Source organism: Polyodon spathula, chromosome 13 (assembly GCF_017654505.1).
Source record: "Polyodon spathula isolate WHYD16114869_AA chromosome 13, ASM1765450v1, whole genome shotgun sequence".
NCBI classification, from domain to species: domain Eukaryota; kingdom Metazoa; phylum Chordata; class Actinopteri; order Acipenseriformes; family Polyodontidae; genus Polyodon; species Polyodon spathula.
This window is the reverse complement of record NC_054546.1, coordinates 31,001,941-31,023,186: the sequence shown is the minus strand read 5'-3', so window position 1 is coordinate 31,023,186 and position 21,246 is coordinate 31,001,941. Positions and strand designations below refer to the sequence as shown.

General features: G+C 36.0%; 1 protein-coding gene across 7 annotated transcripts in view; it reads left to right on the top strand.

Moving 5' to 3' along the window:
* LOC121325730 (zinc finger CCCH domain-containing protein 18-like) overlaps window positions 1–19,474 on the top strand; it is a 35,693-nt gene extending 16,219 nt beyond the window's left edge. For 2 of the 7 annotated variants that reach the window (XM_041268638.1, XM_041268635.1), the window contains 11 exons: window positions 8,451–8,639; window positions 9,101–9,232; window positions 9,846–9,947; window positions 10,480–10,623; window positions 14,766–14,906; window positions 15,628–15,636; window positions 15,800–15,960; window positions 16,330–16,553; window positions 16,918–17,014; window positions 17,959–18,046; window positions 18,647–19,474. In XM_041268638.1, coding sequence (XP_041124572.1) covers window positions 8,451–8,639; window positions 9,101–9,232; window positions 9,846–9,947; window positions 10,480–10,623; window positions 14,766–14,906; window positions 15,628–15,636; window positions 15,800–15,960; window positions 16,330–16,553; window positions 16,918–17,014; window positions 17,959–18,046; window positions 18,647–18,848 — 1,489 coding nt within the window. In that variant the 3' untranslated portion in view covers window positions 18,849–19,474. Of the gene's footprint in view, window positions 1–8,450; window positions 8,640–9,100; window positions 9,233–9,845; window positions 9,948–10,479; window positions 10,624–14,765; window positions 14,907–15,627; window positions 15,637–15,799; window positions 15,961–16,320; window positions 16,554–16,917; window positions 17,015–17,958; window positions 18,047–18,646 lie in introns of all 7 variants that reach the window. The other 5 variants (XM_041268637.1, XM_041268633.1, XM_041268639.1 and 2 more) reach the window with 3 other exon arrangements.
* The last annotated feature ends 1,772 nt before the right edge of the window (window positions 19,475–21,246 follow it).

Below are 21,246 nucleotides of genomic sequence, written 5' to 3'. Positions count from 1 at the left end.
ATTATTCCATTGGGTTGCCGGACAATTTTGTTGTCACCAAGGTTGTTAACAGTTTCCTTATCTTTTAGTTGTTGTACTTTGTAAAGCAATCATGTTACTGATATTTAAAAATGAAACACAAGACGTCATATCTGGATAGGTGTGTGTAATGTTAACAGAGTCTTAAGAATGAGTTTAAATATATGTATTTGGGTCATTCCATGGCAACTCAACCAGAAAGGGGGCATTTTGTTGCCGACCATCCTCAGATTTAGCTAAAAAAATTCACCTGGGGGGTTTCTGGCCCGCTGAGTTCAGAAGTGCTAATTTATTTTTAAATTTTTTAAATTTTTTTTTTTTAAACTTCCCCTTTGAGCTGTGACTTGGCAAAGGTCAACCTAAAGTGAAAAAGTGACCCTGACCAGAAAAATGACCCCCCCCCCCCCCCCCCCCCCCCTGCATAGCAAAAAGACATCAGTACTGCATCTCCAGCCAAGCCCCACCCCTTGTTTGCTGTATTTTTCACATACCTCTTTATAGACGTGCATACTGATAAATCCTCTCCTGGTCACTCGTTTTGTCACCAAACTCCCCAGTAATGGGGTCCAAGTCATTATTTTATTACTATAATATCTCAAAAAGCTCTGCAAATGTCCCTGATATTCTTTGACCGCTGGAGAATATTCTTTGATAGCTGCAGAAGCAGCTAGCTCCTTTGTGTCCGTGTTATCTCTGTGGTGCAGGGGCTGTGTATGTGTATTGCTCAGATACGCCCCTTTTTTTCCGATTCCATTCTGCTACTGTCGGTCTCACTCAGCCATTGAAAGGTTTTCTCTGCTTTTTCCGGTGAAAAACCACCAGACATCTGTGCTTGACCCTTTTTGATGATATCGGACAGGGAAAATTGTAATGTCGGACCTGGTCCGACATAGGACCAGAAAGGGTTAATGACCGGTGGGGGACTTGAAACCAAAAGTGTTTCACAAAATTAGTAAAAGTGGTCGCTAAAGTTCTTACAATAATGCTGGCATTTTAGGACCCGCACCATCTACAGAGTAAAGTGTTGGGCTGAATTTCGAAAAACTCGTCACTTACCCCTCATCTGGCAACTTGCCATAAGTGAGTTAGGTGCTCCTGGTATGTTTTTCTCGAAAGCCCTGTTCGTTAGGAGTCGAACGAGATGCTACACATGATGGTAGCATCTTATTCAGGGATCTCAAACTCCGGCCCTCGAGGGCCACAGGATCTTCTGGTTTTCATTCTAACTTAAGCTCTCAATTAACATAATTGATCTAATTATTTGTTGAATTTGACATTTAATATTTTTCAAGGTCTTTTACAGTTGATGTTTTTAAAAGTGCACTTGATTCAAGATGCACTACCTAAGAAACATGTTGAGGCCTGAAGAGAAATGTTAAATGTGTCCCTGTGACGGGGAACTCCCTGTCTATATGAACATGCTTGGAACTGGCAGGGAGGGGGTTAAATTTCTCCCTGCCAGAAAAACATGTGAGAATGTGACTGGAGCCCTAATTGAATAATTATTGATTAATTGGGCTCCAGCCACAGGGGATAAAAGCCAGGGGAGAGGGCTTGGCTGGCAGTAGGTAGTAGTAGGGTGTGTGTTTTCTGTCTGGGGTATGTTTGTGTTTGTTTGCTTTTGTGTTGGAGAGTTTTGTATTTTAAACTAAAGGAATATCTTGTTTAAAAACCTGGAACCTGACTGTTTTGTGAGTTCATTTTGATTATTTCTGTTAGAACCTTTTTTTTGTTGGCCCTTGTTCCTATTTAGTTGATTATTTAATTTAATAAAATAACTTTATTTTTGCCTCTATTCTGTCTCTGAGCCTCAATCCGCTCGCCAGTTTTTCACAGTCCCGTTAATCAAATAAGTAATTGACAGCTTCGGTGGAATGAAAGCCAGAAGACACTGCGGCCCTCCGGGAACTGAGTTTGACACCCCTGGTCAAGTTGAGCCCAGGGTGGTGTCTTTCTGGTCAGGATCACTTTTTCACTTCAGGTTGACCTTTGCCAGGTCATAGGTCGAAGGGGAAATTAAAATAAATAAATAATGATTAGCATTTCTGAACTCTGGCCCAAAAACCCCCAGGTGAATTTTTCTAACAAAATATGAAGCGATCGGGCAACGGCTGTGGTTGAGTTGGTATGGAATGACCCGTGTTTGAGTAGATGCATATCCCTGTTTTCTAACGGTACACTCCATGTGTGATAGTAATATGTTTGGTGGAGGGATATGTCTCTTACTACATGTCTTTATTTCCTAGTTGACGCTGTTTTGAAATTGGGCACAAGAGAGGTAATGTCAAGTCAAATGACTGTAACCCATACTATTGGTATATTGGATTTCAGTTGTTACAGTACTCCACCCAGTAACAACTTTGTCCAGAATGGAGGTGCTCAATCATAATTAGGGCTTCTGATTTTCTATTTTAACTGCTAAAACCCGATTTAAAAAAAAAAAAAGGTAAAAATTAAATCGGTGCATAGCCAGTAAACAACGGAAAACACTGGAAAAACTGTGGAAATGGTTGATCTATTCATGTTGACTTTTACTCTTTTTTTTTTTTCTATTAAATACAAAACTAATATAAAAATAATAGTAAGTACATTTCCCAGTGCTGCTGGGCAGTGCCCCGCCTTCCTGAATTGCATCTATCATTGATTTGCTCAGAATACTTTCAACCCGCCCCAACTACTGAGTGACAGCACATTCCTACATTTCTATTGGTGACTCCGCTTGCGAGATTTAAAACAAGATTACAGTCAGGATGGAGGCTTGTTAGTGGGATTTAAAGTTGTGTTACAGTTAAGATACAGAGGATTTAAAACAGAATTGTGCCGAAATGTACAAAATGCCTCCACACAAAAACCCAGAAGAATGTGCCCGTGACCATAGGGATTTTGCTGTGGAAGACAGCAAAGGAAAGAAGGGACAACTTAAGTGTGCAAGTACTGTCAAGTTACTATACATATTTTGACAGAAGAAAAAACGCTCAAGCTTTTTGGAAAGTAACCGAAAACACTACTTTCATACAGTATATCAAAAACAAAAGGCCTGAAAAAACCCGATTTACATAAAACTTGAAAATAGCTAAAAATAAGCACAGAAAAATACAATTAATAGAATCTGAAAAACAGAAGTCTTAATCATAATGCAAAAAAGAATACAGGCAGAGAGGATGCAGAAACTAATGCCAGCTTGAAGTGTGGGAAAAGTTAAAGGAAGTGACATCATTTGTTTGCTGATAACAAGCCACAGGAAAAGTTTAATTAATTTATTAGTTGATTGGCTTTGGAAGAACCAGGGATTCTGAGAATTGGCAGAATTTCTGAGGTGTTTTCCAAAGTGACATACCGCATTTTTGGTTTATACAGTAACTAAATTCCTGAAGTTATGTTGTTTTTTTTGTTTTTTTTTCATTTGTACTTAAAGTCTTATCCCTTGCGAAGGGAATACTGTGGAGGCCTTAGTACATCTATTGTATTATTTATTTATTTATTTATTTCTCAGCAGACACCCATATCTTGTTTGTACATCCATACATCTGTATGCTGCACTTACATTTTTGCCTGTATTTGGGAATATTGAATTCTGGGTAGATATATACATTTTTTGATATCTGGAGAATTACTTATCAAAATGTGATTAAACATTTCATTGCCAATTCGTATTCTAAACTGTTCTGTAATAAATATTGATGTCATGGTCATACAGCCATGACTGGGGATATATGTTACTGACATACTTGTATACTTATATTGGAAAATATTGTTTCTAGCTACGTATGTCACTGCAACTGTATTTTTATTGGGGTGGGTAGGATCAGGATATCAGGTTTATTTTTAGAGCGTGGTTTAAAGCAAATGCTGTTTTTTTTTTTTTTTTTTTAATTAGATGAGTCATGTTGAAAAGCAAACTTGTATTTAAGCTATTCTTCCTGTTGCTGTTGTCTTTAATTCATTCCTTTCTGTATTACTATTTATACAACACCTTAGTCAGCCAAGCCAGGGTGGGAAGTTTGTATGGCCTTATTGCCGGTGTTATTTGTCTATACTGTAAGCACTGTTTCATTGAAAGTTTCTAGCCTGGAAGTTCCAAGGTTGTAACATGTTTTGTTTCGTCATCTAGTGGCACAAGGCACAGTTGAGGGATGATTTAGGGCTTCTGATTTAACATTGTGTGAATAGCAAATTCCATTTTTCAGAAATGACCATTTCTGCTTTCCCCACTCTTTATCAATTTATTGATCATTATTAAGCATGGCATTTAAAACAACATTTGAACATGTCTTTGTAAAGCAAACGGTGTGTAGTGTAGTGATTACATCCTTCACGCAGTAAAGTGATTCATTTCCTTTAACACTAGAAGCGCCGGAAGCTCCAAACTTGTCCTTTTTACCGGTAGCTTTTTAACAGTTTTGATATGATAATGAAAGACAAATGATCGTATAAAACTTAAAAATGTTATTTATGAACATCAAATCAAACATTTGCACAGCAGAAACACCATATTTAAATGGAAAACGAAACATAGGAGCAGTACAAAATAAGAAAAACTTAAATAAAACATTTTTTTTATTTATTTATTTTTTTTGGCAATTAATTCCGATTACCACTGTTTTGCGAATAGAGCTGAGAATGAACCTGCAATGCTATACACAGAGGGGTACCTATGACTCAGAGGCGTGTTTTTCATGCACTCAAAGATTGTAGAGTGGTAGACTTATTATTTTATATATGCTATAATTGGTCAATAAATATGTATCGAAATAACCAGTTAATGAACGGTTTTGACACTTCTAGGTAAATGTGCTTAATTATCAATTTCTTGCATATATGCAGCTCAAACTGCATCAGCATTAAGGGTGTGAATTTCGAATAAGACATTTGAATACACTAATGCCACATTGACTAATCTACCTTGAATTAAAATAAATAAATAATTACGTATAACAAGCGTACTCCCTATTAGCAATATCCACGCCAATATAAATGCATTATATAAATACCTGACAAATAATTGCTTGCAAAAAGGTTAACAAACAATAACTTAGACCATAAGCAAGAAGTTAAATACACAAGGTTTTTTTTTTTTTTTTACTTTGTGAAACAAAACTTTTTTTTAATGGATCTTCAAAACTGTAATTTATTTTCTATCCACTGTGTCACAGCGACTCGTGTGCCAAAACACACAACATAAACTAACAAAGTTCTTGCTAACAAAGCAAAAATGTCTAAATATTTATATTATAACAATAAAATAAAAACTGAGAAAGTACTTTCCTTGCTGATTTCAGTATAAAACCTGTAGAGTAGAACAGAATAACAAAGGCTTATACTTGTAGAACTATTTTATCAGTCAAATCCAAAAAACAGTAACATAAAAAGTCTGATATTGGCTCGAATGTTCACTTTACAAGTTCTTGTTTTAAAAAAATAAATAAATAAAAATAAAAAATCGGCATGTCAGCATGTTGCTAACCGTGCTAATTTTCTGTAGCGATTTTCATTTAGTCTTCACCATGGATGTGGGTCTTGATCGAGTGAAACACATGGCTCGAGTGTAGTGTTCAAGTTCAGTTTGCACCATTACTTTCTCTTGTAACAGTCATCCCCAAAAAGTGCAACCTGCTTGTCAGATTCTACCAACTTTTGTATTTTTGGATTGTATCTTTCCGCAGATGTCTGTGATCCCCCGCCTTCGATGTTATCTTTGCTGTCTGGCAGATTTAAAACAAGTTGTTCCAGTTTCTCCTTTGCTGCCATTTGGTGTTTGTGTTTAGGTTCCAATAATGATGCGATAAGTGTTGCCTTTCCTGCTGTAAGTAAATTGGCAGATTCCATGCAGCACCTTAATGATTCTGTCACTTTTTATTTGATTCATGAGGCACCGGTTTAAAATGTTTTGACAGAAGGGTGGCACAAACTGGGTACGTGATGGGTATTGTCACCACACAGAGCAGTTGTAGCACATTTCAGGCAACATAATACCGGAAGCAATTATTCGATAATTGCCCAACTATCATCCATCAGATCCAACGTTCAGGCTTCTGCCAGCTTGGTAAAACTTCTGTCCGATAACACTGCTGCAATTGCCCACCTTTGTTCCTGAAGGCGTTCAAACATGTCGTTGATCGAATTCCAAAGCATACAACAGTACTGCATAAGAGTGCTCTGGCAGATTTTGCTGTTGCTGTTTCAATTTTAAAGCTTTAGTTGCAACTGCATTATGCTGGAAATGTGATGAACTGGTCGTAATGGCAACTTTTTCTGCAATTGCTAAATTATTGCTAACAGCAGAAGTGCATTCTGAATGCATGGATTTTGCATGGCTAGTAGATATTAATAAAGTATATAAGGCCAGAAATAGGGTATGACCTCTTACTGTACTAGAGAAAAGAATATGCAGTGTTTTACCTTCATTACTTGAATGTAAGGAAATATGCTTTTAAACAATGAAAGTACCAGACTCTTCCAATCTTGAAGTACTGAACTAGGACATATTTTGAAATACTGATATGTTTAATGTTTGCCTACAGTACTTGTCTCCTTAGCTCTGTGTACTTATTTTAAGGGAAGTTTTTAACAGGGTGGGGCAGGTGGTGACTAATCCCTCAACTGTTGATAAGAGGGATTAGATTTCAGTGCTAAAAATAGTTGCTAAATCGTTACTGAAAATACACTGAACAAAAATGAGATGTGTCGGCTGCATGAGGAAAGTGGTGGTCACACCAGATATTGACTGGTTTTCTGATCCACGCCCCTACCTTTTTTTTTTTTTTTAAGGTATCTGTATTCCTAGTTATATGAAATCCGTAGATTAGGGCCTAATGAATTTATTTCAAACGACTGATTTTCTTATATGAACTGTAACTTGTAAAATCTTTGAAATTGTTGCATGTTGCGTTTATATTTTTGTTCAGTGCAGTAACAGTAATGCCACAGACAGGAGGAGTTAATTATAAACCAATTTATTTATTGTTCTGTTGATGCACACTGTAAATAGATCTTTGCATCATGTGGTGTGCACGTTTCATATTCGGCTGACATCAATGAAACCAGACGCTTTGAGAACCAGGTACTACAACAGTTCCTTATTTTCAGATCTATTCAAATTCATATTTCAAATTCATATTTTTCCCATATGTATGGAAGGCATTTTTAAAAAGGGTTTCTATTTTGATCTACTTTTTATTTTAATCTCTGGAAGTGTATTTTTTAACACACATATGCAGAAAAGAAAGTGCAAATTATGCAAAATTGAGGATTTAACAAAAAATGACATGCTACTAACTATCGGTAAATTTATTATGAGATGGAGAGTACCTTGATATGTCTAAGCATGAATTTCTTCTTGGTCTTCCTGCATTGAGGCTATAGATTAAATTAACTGGAAATATTACATTTGTTACACTTTTCCACCATTTGCACAGTTTTAACAGGCAGCATAGCATATTTTTGTTTGGCATAAGACAGCTTGTTTTAAGGATTAAGACTCCCCCTGCATAGCAGTCAAATTGCTGGAAGATGGGTGTTGAAGGTGTGGCAAATTCACTCTCCAGGGGAAATGTTTTTCCTGTAAGTCAAGCTTACAATTAGAGCTTTTCTTTACCTTGTATAATACTAGGTGTTATTGTTTTTTCAATGGCACACGTTTCTTTCAAATGAAGTAACACATCAGGTATGATTACGAAGATTATTGTTTGCTAAAACCACAACAAGGTATTCAGCATCTGACTTGCTGAGCAATGGGAGTCATTGTATAACATCCTTATAAATCTCCTATTTCGTTTGGGGAATATTGTAAGCATTTTCTTTTTATGTGGGGGGGAAAAAAAAAACAACAAAAACCTTTGTGTCCCAGGCAGGACATATATTACATTATATATCCAAAGGAAGTCAATCCTGCTGTAATAGGAATACAATAAGATGCATTTCAAACTTATGATAAAACACTGGCATGGTGTGTTATTCCCAGAAGCTAGGAGAACAGGTTAAAATAATTCAATATCTTGACCTAGAAAAGAAGACAGGAAAAGTAGGGATTTAGTGCAAGTTTATAAAATCCTAAATGGATATAGATCAAGGTAACACAAGTCTCTACTTCAAACTTAATACAGAGATTTGGATTAGAGGGGGTAAATGGAAGCTGAGCCAGTTCAGAAAAGCAAGTACGAAGCATTTTTTTGTACACAGTTCCATTGCCATAGCGGTAACATCTAAAGCACAAGGTACATTAAAAATAAAAAACATATCTGGTTCTTCTCTAATAAATATGGTGTGCTACAAAGAGTCTTTGGCTGAATGACCTTGTCTCATTGTGTAAACAATATAATATAACCTCTAGTACATAATCAGTGTTTGAGGAAGGACATGCTTTTTAAGGTTGCCTATGTGAAATGCCCTCATGCTGTCCACAGTGTTAAGTTTTTTTTTTTTCTCTTTCCCAGCAGACAGATGGAGCCGCCGCCCAAGAAAGACATGGGGCTTCCAATGATCAAGCGACCAGACGAGTGGCAGGACCCTTGGCAGCGGTCGAAATCCCCAAAAAAGAGGCTTGGTATGAGCGGTTCTCCGATCAGGGGACGACGGAGACACAGACCCTCTGGGTCTTCTGTTTCTCTGTCCAACTCCTCAAGGTACCTGGGTTAATTGTAAATTAATCTTGGGATGCAATTGTATACTGTAGTAAGAAAAAGAGTGTACTTATTAAAAATAACTTTCTTTGTTTTGGGATATATAACTCATATTATATGTTGATTTGAGACATGTATTTGTAATCACCATGAATTGATACATTTGCGAAAACACGTGATTTTTATTTCGAAGGGTGATTTTTTTTTTTTTTTTTACTGCTTCCCATAATCATTTTTTATACAACACAGGTGAAATTTCTCTCCCTTTTGAACTTTTCAGACCTTCATGTTTTCCTCTGTTGCTGGCGGGTACAGACCTGTCCAAATAGATATTGGCAACCACTACACCCTTAATGCTGAGACCTGTAGGGTTTTTTGTTTTGTAGATCCTTGCTTCCATCCTTGATAGAAAAGCCTAGTTTGTTGTGATCTGTCCCGTTGTTAACAGTTCACCGTGTTTTCAGGTCGTCGTCCCGATCATCTTCTTACTCCGGCTCTGGCTCCTCTCGCTCCAGATCTCGCTCCTCCCACTCCTCCTATAGCTCCTATTCGAGCCACTCCTCCCGGCACAGCTCCTTCTCAGGGAGCCGGTCCAGGTGAGCAACACCATAGTGGAGGCATATGTATGTGTTTTTGAATGTACAGGTAAGTCAGACATCATTGTCAGTCATGGGTGTCTCCTATTTATAGCAGGTGTATTTTAAGCAAAGAAGAATACATATGGATCATTTTGATGTGTGGTGCAAATAGTCAATGCAATGACTAACAGAAAAATCTTTACTATCATAATATAAGATATTGCCAGTGATGCCTCACTTGGGGGACACCCTGAATATAGATTTTTAGAGAACCATCAGTAGTGTTATTTTTTGTTTTTATTTTTGAGCGTATTAGAACCTGGGGATATATGGAAGAAGTAGTCCATATGTGGGTACATACATTTTGTATACGTATGCTGTGGAAGTAGGTCATAGTGCTCTACTTTATAATGTTACTGATAGGTATACATACTAGTGTTGTGGTAACATGGAAAATGCACTTTGTAACCCATTGATGTGGTAGTGGTTGACCCGGTGGGGTCAGTGTCGAAATTCATCTTGTGTTTAAAGTTGTGCTTTTTTAAAATTGACAAATAGATGAGGTCTAAGGCAGAAGCAAGAAATGAGGCTGAGTATAATTTGAGGGTTTGTTGTTTCTCCTTTCTTGCAGATCAAGGTCATTTTCCTCCTCTCTGTCTCCTTCACCGACTCCTTCAGCTCAGAGGAATGCTGCAAAGACTAAAGCTGATCCATCAGTGCCCCCTGTCAAGGGGTAGGAATATTTTACACGTCACACACTTGACACTCCAACAACACTCAATATTAACAAATGACTAAACACAGCTACATACTGAACTTCGGTAGACAAGTCTCAACTACCTCAACCTCCAGATTTAATAGACGCAAATATTTAATATGAACTGATATGATTGACATTGGAATATCGTCATGTAAACAGTGGCTAATGAGAACATTTTCAATTTAATACCGAAAACTTTGCAAGATTTCAGGTGTTAGTATGGTTTTGCTTCATAATATAGAATAAAAAAAACAGACCGCAGAAACCCTAGCCCAACTACTATGTATGTAGTGGCTATTTAGTATGAATGTAGTGGCTATTTTCATTTTTTTTTATAAATCAGGAGAGCCAACTTTTTTATATATATATACACACACACACACACACACACACACACACACAAGGGAAGCGAAATGTAATTTTCACAGGTACTGGTGCATAACTGTAAATTGATTGCACCTGATGCTGTCTCAGTTGTGTTGCTAAAGACTAGTTCTTCCCACAGTGATAAGCCTGTGAAGAAGCCACCCACCCCTCCGCTCCCAGGGCCTCCTGGAAAGGGTGCAAAGCCAGTCCCTGAGGCAGGGAAACCAGCTGATACCCGGGAAGGCAAGAGGAAGGCACGCCAACAGCATAACCCACCCAGGCGGTAAGACTTCAGTGGAGTACCAACTGTGTGCAATTACTGCAAAGCTTCCACTACCCAGGCTAAGTGGGGGTGTTGAGTTGAGTACAAGAGCTGTTGTTAATATAGCAATCGATAAATCTTCTTTCAAATCATTACAATACAACCCTTGTGCCGTGTGTTACAGACCAGTGCATATGATCACACAAAGGGCTGGTCGGTGATTTTTTTTTTTCTGAAGCAAGTATAGAGGTTAATTCATATTTTAAAGTTCAGTATATTGAAAACAAGAACACTTTTTTTTTTTTCTTAAATTTTATACCAAAAATGGTGGTATTCCTCTCTTGAAAATATGCTTTCACACTTCAAAATCATGCCAAAAATGTTATTCCAATTTTACACATAGATAACAAACTTGAAAAGAAACATTCTGTCTTTGACAGCTCTTTTATAACTTTAAACTAGAGGTTGGCACGGGTAGAAAGTCTAGAACAGAGTACCTGCCGTGAAATACCCGAGTACCCAGATCTTTTTCGGGTGATAATTTAACAATTTTTTTAAAAATCACATATATTAATGTTTTAAGTGCATGATAAATATTTAAATATTATATAATACACATACATTTAGTCCCTTTAGATCTGTAGACTTAGATCTGTGTAACCTTTTTCAGTACTGGAAACATCAAAATAATAATAAAAAAATCTCTGTTTTAAATATAGTTATTAATGTTAAATGCACATCATGCTGCGGGATTCTTTGTGACATATATTGGCCGTATTCCCCTGTTGTTAACATGGCTGTTATGTTCAGTTTTAAAACTAATGCAGTAGTACAGCACTGCTATTACGCTATGGACTGCCGCAATAGCTACTGTAAATTGAGCCAGCTGGGTTTTGGGTTTCCTGATCACTGCAGTCTGTCTTGTGAATACATAACAAAGGCATTCAAGCAAAGCATTGGGTGGAATTTCTTTACCAAGCAGGAGAAAAAGGAATTTGCAAACTCTGCCAAGGAAATACTTCATTCCAAGGAGGAAGCACACTTACTTAATGTTCTCCACATTTATTTTATTTTTATTTAATTTATTTACTTATTTGTTTTTAAATGAAGGCTACTTATTTTATCTTTTTGATAAGAAACAATATCTGTGCAATAACTGTAGATAAAGCATTCTGTATTGGAAGCCACATGGTTATTGTTAATGGATCACAGAGTTATCACTGACATGAGGCAACCGGATGATGTTGTTTTGTTTCCGATTTAGGTTCTGAGAAGAATAGTCACCGCAGCTATTATTGAGGTGTACTTGCCCCTCACTGTGCGTTATTGTTTTCTGTAAAACGTGTCAGTTAAGAAAAGGCTAATGCAGAAGCTTGTTTTAACATTGTCTTTATTATGCCGGCCAGAGACCCACGCTTACAACTGTATTGTCATATTTTCTATGTTTTACTTTTAAATTATCTAATTAATAAATCGAAACCCGGGTAATCAAATTAGACCCGAGTAGCGTTGGGTCATTTAAAACCCGACTGGTACCCAGGTTTTTGGGTACCTGTGCCGACCTCTTCTATAAACCCTGTAATTGTTTTTAAGAATGTATTTAAATACATATGGTTTGAAACCAGTGGAATGTTCCCTAACGTTTTCTACCAGTTAATACAAAATTCTTCCATGTTCCCTGAGAGATTTGAATCAAAGGCGTTCTGTCGATTTTGGAAGCATAGTAATTGAATGTGTTACTTTCTACAGTTAAAAAAAAGAAAAATATATATATAACATATTTGCTTATTCAAATTAACGTTGAACTGGGCATTTTCTCCACAGCTTCCCTCCAGCCTGACATTCTGTCATAAGCAAATCTCATATATTTTAGTGTAGGAGCACATAGCAACTTAATGTAAATAAGCATCTAAAATAACGTTATAACACAATTTTTGTTTATAAATACAGTGTAATCGTAAATCTCGAAAAACTACTCGCTTCTAAATCTTTTGTAGTCATTTTTGTATTACTTTAGTATAAATACATGTTAATTTGGATTCATATGTTGTTTTTTTTCTGACTTTATGTGAACGAAAATACACAAATTCGCCGGTTTTCTCATTGGAAATAGTGATATTTTTAAATTTACCTGTCCTGGTCACAAAAGCAAAGTTTGTGGGGAATAATAGCCATTTTCTATACTTTTGAGGCATAAGCAATCAGGAAATAACACTTACTACCCAGGAACAAAAAAAAAATAATAATAAAAAAAATTGTGTATTAGTTGTGTATCTGTAGGTTTTGTATATCTTGTTTAGTTGTGATGAAACGGATGTTCCTTAGCACATATTCATAAGGTTATTAAAATGTAGGCTGTCGTGATCTGCTTTGTTGGAATTAGTTTCTGTTACAACATTGTGTGGTCACGGTTACTTCTGTTTTGGATATAAGATAGTATATGGATCTCAGAAACCACTCTTAACCCATTAAGTGCCATTGTCCTCGGGCTACTTTAGCAAATAACTGGCATGTACCTTTTTTTTTTTTTTATTTATAAACTATGTGGTTATGATAACTCACTGTAATTTTGCTTATGCAAATGTAGTCCGTCAGATGCTTTTATAATAAATAATAATAATAATCTTTATTTTTATGTATCGCCTTTCATAGTGGACTACCATCACAAAACACTTTACAAAGGTAGACTGTGAACATTGCATTATATGTAGAGTCGCTTACAATAGGACATTGATTTGACATCTCATCCGCAGGATGGAGCACAAGGAGGTTAAGTGACTTGCTCAGGGTCACGCAGTGAGTGAGTCGGTGGCAGAGGCCTCATTACAGCATAAACTGTGAACTCACCCAGAACTCTGAATGGCTATTACTATGTGAGCCAGTTGCATGGACATTTGTTACAAAAAATGACTAATGTAAATATTGATCACAGTTGCTTTTTTAAAAAAAATGTAAAACTTGACCAAACTAAGCTTGGGAGTTTGTCATGAGATTGTTTTATGTGCAGTGGATGCATCTAGGTAGCTGTGTTGATGGTACTGTAACAGTAAGCATATTGTTTTGTGAACTATTTCCGTATTGAATCATGTGAAATCACTGGGCAATATTTGAATTTGTAGGATGGTGTGGTTGTGATGGCGTCTAAGGTAATGCTTCCTTTGTATCTTTACAAGTAAGGCTGGCCTCGTAGCACTCTTTCAAAATACCAGTCCTGCCCTTTCAAACATATTTGTGGTGGTGTCCAAAAGGTGGAATCCCTGACTTAGTAATATCCTGCCTGTAAAAAGATTTACACTTGTGTTTTTTTTGTTTGTTTTTTTGTTTGTTTTTTTATATATATATATATATATATATATATATATATATATATATATATATATATATATATATATATATATATATATATATATATATATAATGGTGGTTCAAATGTTTACAGCATGTTCTTGAAAGGACACTGCTATGATAGTATCCTTTTATGAAGGCACTGCCTTTTAATATGGGGAAATAAGGGGGCTTAATAAAGACTTTTTTTTATGTGTATATACAACATTGGGTTTTTTTTGTTTTGTTTTTTGGGTTTTTTTTGCACTAGCATAGCTTTCTTCATCAACATTATGCTTGCAATTTTAAATGAACAGAAATAATGTTTCTATTCTCCACTGAATACAGTGAAGGCTAAACACACCATTAAATATTAATATATACTTGCTTATCTGGCCTAATTTTGAAGTTGGTATGATAACCTATTCCGCTGTTCTTAAGGTAAAACCTCTAAAGGTCAGTCAAGGAACCAGCAAAATGTGGTCTTAAGGGGTGGTCTTACTACTGAAGGATATATTGTTGAAACATTTCTCAAAGAATTTTACTAAAGTGCAAATAGTCCCATCCAAGTTTCAGAGGGTTTATTAGAAGTAATTTAACAGTGGCTTGACGCATTTAGGACTGGTGGTGGCGGCCTTAATACTTAATAAAGGGCAGCCTCATTATTGAAGAGCACTTTGTTTTGATCAAATTAAGACCTTAATTGTGGGGTGCCTTTTTTTTTTGTTTGTTTGTTTTGTTTTTACTGATATGACCTTTAAAGGTTTTACGGTATTTAGTATTCAGAATGATCCTTTCAGTGATTCCTAGTTGTTTGTTTGGAACTCTCTCCTGTACAGGCGAACAGAGAGTGGCAGCATGAGCGGCAGTGCCAGCAGCTTCTCCGGCTCCAGCTCTCACTCCCGATCCCCCTCTCAGTCCAGGTCTCGCTCCTCCTCAGTCTCCCACTCCAACTCCCCTTCCGGATCCAGGAAATCCAGGTTTGTGAGCATTCGGATCAACAGTAAAGCATCTAGAAACTAGGAGTTAATTTGAGCAACCCCCACCATTGTTGTTTTTTTTTTTTTTTTTTCGCATTTTAGCATTTTAAAGCTCTGGAGTAATCCTGGGATAACCACACATAGGTGGTTGATGCAATCTAGGCAATTCCTCAGTGCTGTAAAATGTTCTGAAATCCATCTGTGGTTTATTCCGGTGTAGTGTAGGTTATTCAAATCAACTCCCAAGCCAAGTAGACAAACATTTCAGGCCCTGATGAGGTCATTTGCTGGAATGTTTGTCGACGTGACCTGAAGGTCATCATGCTTTTTTGCTTCTTTATTTCAGTTTTGATTTTAAATATTTGTTTTCCCTCCATATATGAGAGTACATTCTTACATCTTTGCTTTTTAAAAAGGGTTTAAATTAAATTGTATGCTTTTGTGTTTTCATTGGTAATTTTAACAATTAAGGGAAGTGGTCATTTGTGATTGGTTGTTCAGTGGATATTCACTGGCTAAGCAGCAGCAAATGCCAGTTAAGATAAGATGGAATTAAGATAGGCTTTTGATATGAATATATGAATTGTTCAAATTGTCTTCTATGACAGCCAATTCTGTCAGCAAATATGCTCAATAATTACATTTTAAGGATATCTTTACTCATAATGTAATTATTTCTCTCTACCCCCCCCCCATCCCTTTCCAATTACTGACTACACAGAAAATCCAGGTAAGCTTTGTTTTCTTCAAATCTAGAATGACCAGTCATTATTAAAACTTAACAAATCCTTGAGATCCAGTCAGATGTTCATCGATCAGTTTTGCTTTCTTGTTGTCAATTTGCAGTGATTTGTATGCGCTCTGATATCTTACCTGTTGCTCATGAACCACAGGGGTCTGAGTGTGAGCAGCGTGTCATCTGTATCCAGCGCCTCATCAAGCAGCAGTTCTGTACACAGCGCGGACTCTGAAGACATGTACGCAGACCTGGCCAGCCCAGTGTCCTCTGCCAGCTCGCGATCACCAACCCCAGCGCAGCCCAAAAAGGAGAAAGGTAACCCCTAGGTATTTAATGTATCCGGTGGAGGGGTGTGTTTGTTCATTTACCAAATCCTTTAAATGCAAACGAAGAGTGTACCTCTCTTTTCTTTAATATGTTGTATCATGAGGTGCATAGTTTATTTTACTCCTGGGAGTTTCTGTTTTTATTTATTAGTTATATGATACTAAAGAATGTTAACATATGGGGGGAAAAAAAAAAAAAAACATTTTTAAATATTTAAAAGTAAAAGGAGAAAGTTTGTGAAAAAAATTTCATGCTAAAAGTAGCTTCTTAAATGCAGTGAAAAAAAACTATGTGTACAACCCCCCCCCCATTTGAAAGCTTTACTGTAAACCATTTCTGTCTTTAATGATCTCCCAGGAAAGCCTAAAAAGGAAGATCCTGTCAAAGAGGAGAGGAGGAAACAGGAGTGCCCTGTTGAGCCCTCCAAACCCTCCTCGGGTCAGAAATCAGGGAGCAGTAAAACCTCCCAGTACCCTGTACACCATCACCACCACCCCCAGCACCAGCCACCACCGCCACAGTCACAAGCGCAGTCTGGGTACGGCTCGCACAAGGATATCAAACTAACGCTGCTCAGCAAGGTAACTAGCTGGCTAGCTGCACATGTGTTTATTGACCCATTGAGTGCCATTGTCCTTCTTTGAGGACAGGCTACTTTCACGTTTTTGGGAGCATTTTTAACTGGCATCTACCTGTTTAAATTTTCTCTAACTATATTGTTATGGTAACTCAATCTTTTATTTTCTTAACCGCCATAGTTAAGTCTTTAATTCTGCAAATATTGCCCTTCCGACCCTTTTATGACCCCAATATAAAATAAGAAACTGAGAAAAAAAAATTATAGATTTCTTTCCTACCCACAGTGTACTGTTCCAAACAAAATAAGGCTGCTTCCTGTAACATATTAAGCTGTGTTTTTAATCTGACTAATTTCCGTCTGTCCAGCAAACTGATAGGGGAAACAGGAAGAGATACCAACCATCAGATAAAGAGAGGCCATCGTCTCCACTGAGCAAACGCATGGCCATGTCACCGGAGAGAGGTATGGTGGATGGAACACACAGGTTAAAGAAAACATCTGGACGTAAAATTGTTAATTAGTGTAGAATTAATGTGTAAGTTACTGTCCATTTTTTGCTGCCCTGCCATTAAAATGCTACAAGCTAACCAGTGTCTTGAATACATAGATCTGTTAGTAGTAGTAAAAAACCAAAACCATTTTATGGTGTTTTCAGTTTGGAGAAATGAGTTTAAATTCCAGTGTTAAGTACTGTAAATATTGCTGGGCAAGTCTGACAGGTTTAGGGTTAGGCACTTCCATGTTTTTGCTAGGGGTTGTTTCTTGGGGCTACTGATTTACTATTCAATAGTAATGCTGTGCATGCTTTCCTTATTTTAAAAGATGACACAATAAAGAGAGATTGCATTGTATATATTTTTTTTTTTTGGAAGGGGGAAATAGTGTGTTTTTTTTGTTTTTGTTTTTGTTTTCTTGATGTTGCATCATACCTTGGCAGAGATACAGGACAGCAATATTGTTGTTTTATTTTGAGATAGTATGTTTTTAAGGTTTTGAAGGAGTTCTGACCATAGTTTACGACTGCACACAAATATTGTGATTTTTTTAAAATATGAAGTAAACCCCTTTCAAGCCTAAAGTGACAGATTTATCCAGTGCAAAATGAAGTGTAGATTAAGGCACTGGGAGCTTACTACATGTGTCTATTGTCTATTGAAAATTATATTTTGCTATCTTCAACTCTGAGGAAGGCACTAACCAAAACTTACCTTTACTTGACTTCCAATAAAACTGGTCCTATTTTCTAATAGTTTTATATCAGAACATAAGTGTTGACCAATGAGAATTAAGGCATTTGTGTTCTATTGGGGTACTATAACAATGACATCACTTGCTGGAAAATTATTGGACTGATTCATGGTTAAAGCAGACATTTTCGAAAGTGTTTTTTCTGTTCTTTTAAACAGGTCGTGACAGAAGATTGCCTGGACGGCCACTTTCACCCAGACTAGAGCGCCCAAGAGGGCAAAACCAGCGGCCAGCGCAAATGGAGAGGTCAGTGTATACGCCACCACAAAACCTGCTCAGCAGTCTGTAAGTCTAAGTGATTTACTAGCTGTTGGACAACCTATTTACTATAACTGGTTCAGTGCAGATTTAATATGGGCTTGGTTGTTTTAATTGCTACCACTTATTAATAATAATTAAAAAAAAAAAAAACAGGTATCAGATAAAAAAAACAGCCACCACGTCAGTGGTGGATTAGACAAAATCTGATTTCTAACCATTAAATATGTTTTTATATATATATATATATATATATATATATATATATATATATATATATATATATATATATATATATAATAAACAAACATATTTTACTCTCTCTCTTTTTGATATATTTGCAACTTGTGACCTTTGTTGTGACATTTTCTGGCAAAATCGATCAATGTTCCCTTTATCCTCGGTGTGATCCAACATTATCTATCCTTCTCTGTTAACAGCAATATTATATCACATTACGCACCTATGTGTGGTTATATGTTTTATGTTATACATTTTTTTTCTTTTCATTTTAGGAAAACTAAACACTGTTTTGATCCGATTTTTCATGTTAGGTTTTCATATGAGAAATTATATTTTGATTTTCAGGAAACGTCCCCTATCTCCTCAACCTAAAGCTTCAAGCAAAACCCCAAGTATGTCAGGCAAGCCCCAGACGACCGGATCGGCTCCTGCTGCCAAATCAAGCAAAGCCAGCACACTGTCCCGGCGTGAGGAACTCCTGAAACAACTGAAAGCTGTAGAAGATGCCATTGCACGCAAACGAGCAAAAATCCCTGGGAAAGTATAGTCAACAAAACAGTGCAAAGACAGGTATCAAGATTTTATATTAAAAAAAAATCGTAAAAAAGACAACGAAACAGCAAAGCAGAGGTGGAGCAGAAAACTTCAGTACAGTTTCTTATTTAATGGGAAAACCTTTGCTATGTTTTTTCATAAGATTCTTTGCTGTGAACTGTGACTATTAGACCCCTGCTATACTGCACTGGGGGGTAAAAAAAGTTGGGGAAACAACTTTCACGATCAGTAACAGTTTGGTATGTAATATTTCAAGAGACCAGAATATCAGCCTGCGTTCAAAATGTAGGGACTTTCGTAACCAATGATCTGTATTCTAGTTATTCTGTGCAGTTAGTGTTTTCAACATTGTATACTTCAACTTCTTACAATGTACAATTATAGAAAAAATGACTGTGATGTGAAGTATTTGCCATACTTTGTTTTTAATCTGGCAAAAGTTTATTTTTTATTTTATTTTTTTTCCTAGATCTTCCTAAATAAAATAATCATTCTTTTATTTTAATTGTCCTGTATTTTTAGTTTATACAGATAGTTTACCTGGTGCTTGTTGGGATGTCAGCCTAATAGAAGGAATGCATCTTGGTTTCCTGGCAAAAAATAAACTATTTTGATAAAGATGTTTATTTCTTTCTGTGTGTTCCCTGGACAGATCTATCATTTTGTTGTTATTGTCTGACATCAAAACCAATGTGCTTTCTCAATTTAGTTGTATTGATATTTAATAGCCCGATTTTAAGGTGGTTCTGTAGCTATGGCCAAAGGTTTTGCACCACTATATATATTTTTATTTATTTTAGATATTTTATTTAACATAGAAACTACAAAAATTATATTGCAAAAGTCAAGCAATAATAGTACAGTATTTCATGTTAGATTTCGAAATGTCACACTCGTTTCTCTCAGCAGAATTTGTGTTGCACTTGTACTCCTAAAGAAAAAAAAAGTACACAGCTTGTATAATGACAAGAAAAAGGTTGTATGTTTTGAATAGTTCTCACGCATGCACCTAACGTTGCAGTGAGTGGAAATGTCCACAACTGATAGTAGTTTAGGGTGTAGTTTTCATTGTACAATGTAATATTAAGAACAGTATCTCATAGTGATTTTTAACAAGCATATGAAGGTTCTTATATAAATTTACTTATGTCAAAACAGCAAAATTGTTCTACTTGCCAATAAAATGGGTTTTACCAGATTAAACCTACACTTAAACCTGGACTTCTAATGTCTAGTTCGTACTTTAATCATGTGACCATGAAGGTAAGTTTTATGTTTTTTTTCTAGTCATATGACTAGCGATCCAAGGGATAGGTTGAATTGTTGATCCATGTGCCACTTTTAATGACCACTGAATACAAGATTTGGACAGGTTCCACTTGTCTTTTAAATTACTTGTTAAACTCCCTCAGGCCAGAGAGGTATTTAAAGCCATGGTAAATGCATAACTATTAAACTACTTTTATAAGGGGGAGTGAGTGTCTCTTATTACAGTCAGCACTCAGATATACGACACTCAGATACACGTCAGTCACATTTTACCATCCTTGTATTAAGAAACAAAATAAATCCCCATATATATATATATATATATATATATATATATATATATATATAATTTTAGATATTTTATTTAACATAGAAACTACAAAATAATTTTGCAAAAGTCAATAATAGTACAATATTTCATGTTATATTTCGAAATGTCACATTTTTGCAATTTGTAAGTTTTTTTTGTTAAGTATATGGAAAACTACAAAGCTGCATGCAATTTATTATGTTAACATAACATTATTCAGCAGGTGCCATTTGACTTTATGAAGCAAAATTAGTCCATTCCATAGGGTGATGGAAAACGTTTGGTCATAGCTGTTTTGAAATCACCATAACAATAACAAGAAGAGAATAAAGAAAAAGCAATTATTTTTAAAGCAAGCCTTTCAATTCTATTGTGAAAATGTAAACCTAACAGAATCGGTAAAATCATTTTATCCAGAGAAGGGAAAGTGTGTCAAAGCTAAGATTTAAACATGCTCCTGCCCCTTTATACTGTTTCTAATAGATTCTGGGTTACATTAGGTACCCTAGCTTAACCCATTCTTATACAATCTTTCAATGAATTGTCTAAAGTGATTTTTACAACTCCATTTAGGAGTAGGAGTGTGTGTGTGTATATATATATATATATATATATATATATATATATATATATATATATATATATATATTATATATATATATATATATGATATAATAATATAATAAGGAGAAACTTCATTTTGTAGCAATGTGTCTATGCTGTAAATAGTTTTATGCCACACTTAAGTTTTTGACATCTAGTGAACCGCTTCTCCAGTTAGGATAAAACTCGGTAAGAACATTTTTGGACA